Genomic DNA, 10471 nt, shown 5'->3' with positions numbered 1-10471 from the left:
GAGGAGGAGGAGGAGGAGAAGAAGAAGAAGAAGAAGAAGAAGAAGAAGAAGAAGAAGAAGAAGAAGAAGAAGAAGAAGAAGAAGAAGAAAGAAAGAAAGAAAGAAAGAAAGAAAGAAAGAAAGAAAGAAAGAAAGAAAGAAAGAAGGAAAGAAAGAAAGAGAAAGAAAGAAAGAAAGAAGATAAGAGGAGAAGAAGAAGAGGAGAAGGAGGAGGAGGAGAAGAAGAGGAGGAGGAGGAGAAGAGAAGAAGGAGTAGGAGGAGGAGAAGAACAAGAACAAGAACAAGAAGAAGAAGAAAGTTATCATCATGGTCCCTGCCATCAAGAAGTCTCTATTCTAAGTGAGAAATTGTGACAAATACACATGAAACAATCAGAGGCACATATAATTAAATGCTACACTTTGTAATAAAGGCCAGAATTACTATTTGAGTTCATAGAAACTCACCTAAAATCATTCCCCCCTCACCATGAGCCTAGAAAATTATTTTAAAATATTAAAAAAAACCAACTATTTGATGGAACTAGGCAAAGGTCTATTGTGGGCGTAAGGAAACTCTTACCAATGCAGGTTCACACATCTTTGACTTTGTAAATAAGACCAAGGGAGTTTCTTGAGGCTAAGGGAGATTAAGGGATTTGCCCAATTTCACAGTGCTAGAGAGGGTCATTAGTGGGATTTGAACCATACTCTTCCTGATCTCATGACAGTACACTCTACTATACCACAATATCTATACAAAAAGAGACCTTATTATCAGGAAACTTCGATGGATTCCTATCTTCCTTAGCTTAATTCAATTTGATTCAACTGGTTCTCATCTATGGCAGCTCTTTAACACACTGGAAATATTAACAATTTAACAACAATTTATGAAATCATATATACAGCCCACAGGTCAATAGAAGCTTTGGAAAGACAATGTTTTCCTAATCCTCTACCCAGGGATCCCCAGAGCATTACCTGTATCTCTTATAGTCATCTTCATCCTTTTCCAAGCTGACCAGTTCATTGGGACAAGCCATATTGCCTAACAGGCTGAGATACTCCAGGGCAGGTGTTACTTCTGCCAAATGGTCAAGCAGCCCCTCCAAATCTGTGATGTGTCAAAGAATTAAGGATCCAAGACCAAGAAGGAAAGACTCACAATTTGCTGTACCACCTTCAACCAACATACATAGCAGGAAAGTGCCAGGATTTGCACCTATATACTTAACATTGTGAGGTACAGAATATCACAAGATATGAAAAGGAGAAAGAAAGGAGAGGAAGAAAGTAGAAAAACAGCAAAGTAGGGAGGGAGTGGTCAATTAATACCAGCAATTGCTACATGAGTCCTGCAGAGACATCCCTTGCTATTGCATGTATATCACTGAGGTAAGTCAATATACTAAGGATGAAAAAATTAATTATTTCAGAGATAGGATACATATTTTGAGGGGCAGCTAGGTGGCACAGTGCATAGAAAGCTGGGCCTGGAGTTAGGAAGATCTGAGTTCAAATACAGTCTCAGACACTTACTAGCTATGTGAACATGGGCAAGTCACTCAACCCTTTTTGCCTCAGTTTCCCCACCTATAAAATGAGCTAGAGAAGGAAATGGCAAACCATTCTAGTATGTTTACCATAAAAAATCCAAATGGGATCATGACTGAAACGACTGAACAACAAATGCGTATTTCAACATCTATTTGGCTTCTCCCAACATCACCACACCCAGAGCCTGAGTAATGAGAAAAATAAAATAAAATTGAAGTTTGAAATTTTCATAAGATGAGATTCTAATGAACAAGAATGGCCAAAAAAGAATGATGGAAAGGAATGGAAGACATGGCATGTATCACCTACTCATGTCTCCTTACTATTCCAGCTGGGATGACCATTACTTCTCCCTCACCAACAACATCTAATCAGTGATCAACTTTGTGTGTGTGTGTGTGTGTGTAGATGCAAATTCTATTTCCATCCCCTTTTCTCTACTTATACCTCTCACAATTACTACCCTAGATCAAGCCTTCCATCATTTCCCACCTTAATCAATGCAGCAGCCTGAACTGAACTCTAGGTTTCCAGTTTCTCTCTTCTCTGATTCATCCATCCATCCATCTATCGACCTGCAAAACCAATCTTACTAAAGCACAAGTCAATGATATCATTTCCCTGCCTGTAGGATGAAATAAAATTGTCTTAGTTTGGTATTTAAAGCCCTGTGCAATCTGACTATAGCCTACCTTTCAAGATCTATCTCCTATCTCTCCCCTTTACATGATCTCTATCCCAGATACACTGGTTTACTTACTGTTCTCTGACCTCAGTATTCCATCCTCTCCCTTTCTACCTAGAACTGTCTACTTCCCAATGCTTGAAATGCACTCATTCCTTACTTCCAACATTTAGAATATGTAAATAAATTAAAATGTGTATTTTATGCCATGATCCTAATTTCTTTGTGGTTCAACTGAAACAGCAACCTCTCTAAAAGGCCTTTCTTGATCCCTCCTCAATTATATGTTTACTTGCTATTTTGCCCTGTAGGATATAAGCTTTTTGAAAATGGGGACTTTTAGATTCATTTTTTGTTTTTTATCTCCAGAGACTTACACATCATAGGGCTTAATTGGCCTGTTGAGCCTAATTTAATTGATGATGTCAGTAGGAACAGATGTAGAGATTTAGGATGTAGCCTTTCAGAAAGCTGAGAATTGAAAAGTATGGATGAGATCACTGAGCTAGAGAAACTGTTTAATAATTTTAAATAGAAATTCAAACATCAGGCATACTTCAAGAATCTTGTTAGCATTGTTAAGAAATGAAGTAAACAAATGAAGTGTCCTGTGTTTTTTTGTTCTTGGCCTGAAACATAGGCCCTGCATCTTTGCTCTTTTGCCTTACCACTCATGATTTCTATTCACTTTGTTATCTTAAAAGTAACAAACACCTATGGCCAAGGCTATTCACTCTTCTACTGATACCAGGCCTCAAAGTCCTTTCTCTCTTCATGAAGTCTTCTCAAAGTTCTCCCTTAGGCATAGTATATCTCTTGGACAAAGTTCTCAAGTTGGGCTCTCGAGATCTGTTCTTCACAGCTCACTTCTCAATTGTCAAGACTAGTTGTCTCTTGAATGTTTGCATGACTCTTTTCTATGCTTCCAGGGGCTCTGCTCTTCAAAGCTGCTTCTAGGTCCAAATGGCTACTTCTAAGTGTCTGTGTCTGGAAAACATTTGTCTGTATTCCTTCAAGTGTGCCTTGAATTCTCTCAAACTGACTTTCCCACTGTTAGATAGAGTGTCTCATTCTGAGCATGGAGATCTGTGGCTAGATGCCATGGCCAATGGGAAAGGGAGGAGTTCTCTCTTACCTGCCCCTATCCCCAGAGCTTCCCTCTCAAGAGCTAGGTTCTTCTTTTACTCTTGGTTCCTGCTAGAACTGCCTTGAACTGTCTCCAGGCTCTTGTTATTTAAATCCTTCAAGGGCATGGCCATTCTTTGATTCTTCAATAGTATTATTTCATTTGACTCTATCAGTGAAAGTTGATGAGTGCTGATCCCTTGTTAACATTAATACCTCATCACTGATCATTACATCTTGTGGCCATATTAAGCTAAAAGTTAGCTTAATTTTTGCTATATAACATTACTGGAAGGTTTCCATATGAAAGTAATGACTGAGCTTGGGTACATTTGAGGAAAAATGTCATATATACATATTTCTATTTCTATATGTATGAAGTATATATAGTGCATGTGTTTATATATATATACATAAATAAAATGTGTTTGCTTATGAAAGATATACTATTTATGATGGTTCAGGTATACATACTCCCTTCACTAGTACAAAACAGAATCTTTCCATGCCTTCGGTTCGTAGAACCTGTGCATGTCCTCCCTGGCAAAGCTTTTGAGCACCCAACCTTTCTGCTGTGCTCCAATAGGCATCATGTTAGATCTTTGTATTCCTAGCACTCTGCACAGTAACTGGTACATAGTAAGCACTTGATAAATGTTTGTTGGTTTAACTATTGACCATTAATAAATTAAATTGCATCTTTTACTCCAGCATCATAATTCCCTCCATGCCAGGAAGATAGGAAAATGCACACTATATATCTAGGGAGTAGTTTTCAAGGATTCAGAAAAGTACTTAAGATCTCATTCACTACTTTTCTATAGAGAATGTCAGCCCAGGAGAAATGGATGGTATTGACAAAGAAATTCTGAAGATACAAAGAAAAACAATTTCAATGAGAAGGAAAATGGGAAATTGTCTAGAAACCAATATTGACATACAGAGAACTCACCAAACAACTTGAATTTTAAGAAGACATGTACAGAAAGTGGAAGCAAAGGCAGGTAAGCATATTCATTTTTTAAGTGACATTGTTCTCGGAGAAGTGTCAGGAATTCCAAAGTTCAGATTTTCTGAACTGATGAAGAAAGCTAAGAACAATAAAATTATTTTTTAGCTATACTGAGGAAAAGGGAAACATCAAAGAAAGACTGAGCCCCTGCTGGGGTATGTGGAATATAACTAATGAAAAAGAGAGTATAAAACTACTCCATTATTTTGCTTCTATTTTCTCTGCGAAGGACATAGTCCATGGATGGCAAGAAGAAAAAAAGTGGGTAATAGGGCATAGATAGCCAAGATAAATAAGATTAAAAAATGCAACTAGCTTTCTTTGATTTTGAGTGACCTAGCTAAAATAAACTATAACTTAAAAGAAATGTTAGATGTGATTTTTGAGCCACTGTTAATGATCTTTGAAAGATCATGATTTATTTGAAACTTCTCTGTGCCTTAAAATATGGTTTATTGTTGTAAAAGTGAGATATGATGCTGAGTTATATGTATATTCTTTAGTGGTCCCATCCAGAAAAAAAAATAATCTTCTAGATCTAATTTCTCCAGATATTTTTATTTTGTTTATCTTTCTTTCAGAATTGTCAAATACCGAGAAGACCACAAAAGTTTCCTAACATTGGTGAACTACTGTTTTTTGCAATTCAGTCACTTTTCCCTTCATTAATTTAGTTAACAACTTTTTAACTAACAATTCACTTCATGAATTCATTGTCATTTCTTTGATATTTTGAGTCTTTACTTTTTTGCTTTATTTGATAGCATGACTGAAACTAATGCTTTTTAAAAAAAATTACATGAAGGATATATTTTTTCCAGTCTTTTATCTTGATTCTAAATTTTATTTCTTTTAGATGTGTCTCTTATAAATGAAGATTGCAGTGTTTTGTTTTCTTATCCAGTCTGCCACTCTCTTTTGTTTTATTGGATTATTCTGTCTATTTACATTTAAGATTATCAGAATTAAACCTCCTTCCATTTCTTTTTCTAGTAGTGTTTTTATATATTATTTCTATCCTTCCTCTTTTAAGTCAACATTTTGTCCCTATAATTGCTTTTCTTTAAAGTACTTTATACAACCCTATTCCCACAGGCTCTTTTCTCCTCCCTTTCACCTATTTGTCAAGCTTTCCCCTAGTTTGGGGGCTTTATTTTAAATATGGATTTATATTCCTTTATTTATATGTCTATTTATTCCTCTATTTTTACCATTCTCTTTCTTTCCTCTCAGTTAAGTGGCTAGTTCAAATTTTCTTCTCCTTTCCTCCTCAAACTTCTTTTGCTTATAATTTTCTCCACCTTCTCCTATTAGAGCATAGCAGAAAGGTTGGGTGCTCAAAAGCTTTTCCAGAGAGGACATGCATAGGCTCTTTATTTTCTTTGTTCCATTTTAATTTTTTAACATTTGTATCTATTATGAAATTTTGTTCTTTCTCTTCCTTCCCCATCTTTTCCTTCCCCCACCCTGTTTCTCCTTTCCTACTTCCCTCACTCTCCCTTCAAACTAATACACAGCATATTAGTGGGTAGTTCATCAAGATCCTTCTGACAAATTGATACCTCCCTCCAATCATAGAAAGTAAAAGGCAGGCTTATTGGGAAAGATGGTGGAGTAGAAGCATGATCTCCATGCAGCTCTGGCTTCCACCTTCCCCAATTCATGTAAAAGGGGACTCTAAACAAACTTTGGAGCTGCAGAACCCACAAAGTGACACAGAGAAGCTAACCTCCCACTGAGGACAGCCCGGCAGGCCAGCAAGAATCGGCCAGCACAGTGCTCTGGGAGCAGAGCCCAGGCCCACGTGAGCCAGGCGTTTTAGCCCCAAGGCGGGCCTGACCAGCCATGGCCAGAGGGACTCCAGATCACCAGCAGCTGTGGCCATTTCCAGGTTTATTAACACATAGATTCGAAGGACAAAGTGAGAAGTCAGTGCAATGTGGACATTGGGACCAGCAGTTGAGAAAGCATCAGCTTTTTCCCCCAGGGAGAGAAGCTGCTGAGATGCCTTGGCTGCCACTGCAGCTTCAGCTCCTGGCCTGCAGAGTGTAGGGGGACCAAGCGACCAGTCTGAGGGGTAATCGCTCTTGCTTTAACCTGCTTGAATCTGGATTGCAGTCTAGGGTGGAGGTCCTGGGGTGTGCGACCAGCTTGCCAGAGTGTGGAGAGGCTTCAGAGAGAGGGCACCCAACTAATACCTCTGGCAGCTAAGAAAACCTCAGCATTTGGGACAAAAGCTCCCCTGTCTGATGGCAGAGTCCTACTGTGGCAAAAAGCCCAGGGGTCAAGTGACTGAGGGGCAACATGACCAGGCAAAGAAAACAAAGCAAACAGAAGAATCCAACATTAGACACCTATTTTGGGGACAAAAAGGAGCAAAGCATGGAACAGCAGGAAGACAATGAAGTCAGAACTCCTGCACCAAAAGCTTCAAAGAAAAATACAAGCTTGTTCCAGGCCATAAAGGACCTTAAGAAGCAGATGAGAGAAGTGGAGAAAAAATTGGGAAGAGAAATGAGAATGATGCAAGAAAATTACAAAATGAGAGTCAATAGCCTGCCTGAGGAAAAGCATACCTTAAAAAGTAGACTAACTCAATTGGCAAAAGAGACTCAAAAAGGCAATGCGGAGAGAGATGCTTTAAAAAGCCGAATTTGCCAGATGGAAAAAGAAGCTCAAAAGCTCAATGAGGAGGATCATTCCTTCAGATTTGGAATGGAGCAAAGGGAAGCTAGTGACTTTATGAGAAATCAAGATGATGTAAACAGATCCAAGCAAATGAAAGAACAGCAGGCAATGTGAAATATCTCATGGGAAAAACCACTGGCCTGTAAAATAGATCCAGGAGAGAAAATTTAAAAATTATTGGACTACCTGAAAGCCATGATCAAAGAAAGAACCTAGAAATCATCCTCCAGGAAATTCTCAAGGAAAATTGCCCTGATGTTTTAGAACCAGAAGGCAAAATAGACGTTGAAATAATCCACCAATCACCTCCTGAAAAAGATCCCAAAAAGAAAACTCCTAGGAATATTATAGCCAGGTTCCACAATTCCCAGATCAAGGAGATAATATTATGAACAGCCAGGAAGAAACAATTTGAATGTTGTGGAAACACAATCAGGATAACACAGGATCTGGCAGCTTCTACACTGAGGGATCAAAGGGCCTGGAATATGATATTCCAGAGGGCAGAGAAGCTGGGATTAAAACCAAGAATCACCTACCCAGCAAAACTGAGTATCATGTTTCAGAGGAAAATATGGTCATTCAGTGGAACAGAAGACTTTCAAGCATTCTTAATGAAAAAACCAGAGTTGAATAGAAAATTTGACATTCATATATAAGAAGCAAGAGAAGCTTGAGAAGGTAAACAGGGAAAAGAAATCATAAGCCACTTATCAAAGTTGAGCTATTAACATTCCTACATGGAGAAATGATAATTGTAACTGATGAAACTTTTCTCAGTATGAAAATAGTTGAAGGGAATAGAAATATATACATATATATATATATATACACACACAAATATATATATATATATATATATTTATGTCTATATCGGAGGGTATACAGGCATATGAATACTTATGTGAATGTGTGTATATATGTTTACAGGTATATATAGATAGAGGGCACTGGACCAAGTTAATAGGAAGGGATGATACTTAAAAGGTGAAATTAAGAGGTTAGAGAGGAACATAATGAGAGGACATGGAAAGAGACAGAATGTGGTAAACTATCTCATATAGAAGAGGCAAAGGGAAAATAGTCACAATGGAGGGGAAGAATAGGAAGGCAAAAGGGAATGGGTCAACCTTATTTTCACTGAATTTGGCTCGGGGAGGGAATGACATACACACTAAATAGGGTATCTCACCCTACAGGAGAATAAGGGGGAAAGGGATGAGAGGGGGGATGATGGAAGGGAGGGAAGGCTGGGGTGGGGAGGGAAGTTGGAAACACTCACTTTTGAAAAGGGATGGGATCAAAGTAGAGAATAAAACAAGTGGGTGGTGGGATAAGAGGGAGGGAAATATAGTCAGTCTTTTAAAATATTTCTTTTATGTTAATGTTTTGCATTAGCTACATATGTACAACCTATGCTGAACTGCTTATCTTCCTAGTAAGGATAGGTGACAAGGGAGGAAGGGAACGAATCTGGAATTCAAAGTTTTAAAATTAAATGTTTAAAATTATATATATGTATATATATATATATACTATTATTAATACTATTTTACATGTAATTGGGAAATAAGATATACAGGCACTGGAGCATAGAGATCCACATGGAGATTCAACTGGAAAAGTTGAAGGGGGTATGGGAGAAAATATGGGAGAGAGCAGATTGGAGGAGGGGATATCCTGTGGGATTGCTATTTTGGGGTGGTGGGTAGGAGAAAAATGGGGAGAAAATTTGTAACTCAAAATCTGGTGGAAATTAATGATGTAAATCAGAAGTTAATAAAGCATTTGAAAAATAGAAAGTAAAGGGCAGATAATATTGTCAGAGAGATGTTAAGATTATGAAATATAAATATGGGTTTTAATTCTTTGTTATGTCCTTTGAGAGGAATAAAAATGTTCTGGAAGCAAACTCGATGGAATGGGAGAGCAGCTTGCCATTGCTTGGCCAAATATTGCTCACTCACCTCATGATCCTTGAAAAATAAGCTTGCCAACTCTGGAGTTAGCTGAGGAGAACTCTGAGGAGTGTGACCCATGGCAGAAGAGAAGAGAGCTACCTCTCAAGTCATGAACTCTTAAGAAGGGATCATTCTTTGCGTTTTCCCTCAAGCTTTTCCCAAATAAATATGTAGAGAGTGGGTAGAATTTCTTTCACCTTTTTCCCACATCAGGTGTAGTACTTTATAGCCAGAGCTACCCTTTCAGTAAGAGACAGTACACCCCAGAAGGACCTCAGTGGAAATGAGCTGAGGCAAGGGGCTGCCTTAAAGAATATGAACTCTGGTAGCAGAGAAAAAAGCATCCATCTATGGATTTGAAAGAGAATTAGCCCTAGCAGCTGGGAATTACATTACAGAGAGGCAAAAGCCCAAAACATAGCGACCTACTCAAAAGAGGGATTGAATCCACTGGAGAGCAATATGAGGACACCATGAAAGAGAAAGGCCACTGGGGCCCTTTAGTAGCAGAAGAATCAGTTGCCTTAGTCACATGTGTTCCCTATCTGCCTCTTACTACAAGTATATGCTATGGATATGACTATTCTTTACACAATTATGGTAGAATATATTCCAGATTTATGGGAGAAATGCATTATGGTTACTCTGTTTACCAGTAAGAGCCTTTGTGTTGAATTCATTGTATCTGCTCGCTGATTAGTAAAGATGTGCGTATCAGTTGTAGCTTTAGGAGTGTGAACCATGAACATCAGGTAGACTACCATGAACCTTACATAGATTGTCCTCAGGATACCCAACATTCAAGTGCAAATTAGGTTAGCCCTTGGAGAAACGCTAAAGAAGACACGTATTAACATACATATGTGTGCATATATTTGGCATACTTCTAGAATGAAAATTCCTTCCAACAATGCAGATCAATAGCTTGGCTGTAACTAGCAGACTTGGACAGTAGCTCTGGCCACTGTGGGCTTATATGACTTACCTGTGGTCATATAACTATTTGTATCAAAGACAAAACTTAAACCAAGGTAGTTCTGACTCCAAAGATACCCTTCTACCCATTGTGCCACATTACTATGTAACCATCCATTAGATTATGAACTACTTGAGGGCAGGTACTATCTTTTGCCCTTTTTTGTACCCCATGTTTAGCACTGTGCGTGGAACATAGAAGGGGCTTAATAAATGTTTACTGATTGATTTATCGATGCATCCCCTATTTCGTATTTGCTGACTTGATTTTTTTAATCCAGGTGCTAAGATTTACTCACTTCATTTCCTCATAAGTTTCACAAAAGAAGGAAGATAACAAATTTATGTGATATGGAACAAATTTGTCACCATTATTATGACACTCTATTCTCATCATTAATGACAATGGAACCATCATATACAGATTATCATAGCCCAGTGCCCAATGTATTATGAGAGGAAATGGTAATTGAGAACAATACTTAA

At 38.1% G+C, this 10471-nt stretch overlaps 1 protein-coding gene across 1 annotated transcript in view; it reads right to left on the bottom strand.

Moving 5' to 3' along the window:
- Window positions 1–10471, bottom strand: part of LRMDA (leucine rich melanocyte differentiation associated) — a 1350008-nt gene that overhangs the window by 554638 nt on the left and 784899 nt on the right. Inside the window, exon 4 of the mRNA XM_069068315.1 lies at window positions 964–1103. Within this exon, the coding sequence (XP_068924416.1) occupies window positions 964–1103 (140 nt within the window). The remainder of the gene's footprint in view (window positions 1–963; window positions 1104–10471) is intronic.

This window comes from Petaurus breviceps, unplaced genomic scaffold (assembly GCF_028583685.1).
Source record: "Petaurus breviceps papuanus isolate PSGF00001 unplaced genomic scaffold, PetGlider_PUasm1.0 90762, whole genome shotgun sequence".
NCBI lineage: Eukaryota > Metazoa > Chordata > Mammalia > Diprotodontia > Petauridae > Petaurus > Petaurus breviceps.
This window is presented reverse-complemented; position numbering and strand designations above follow the sequence as displayed.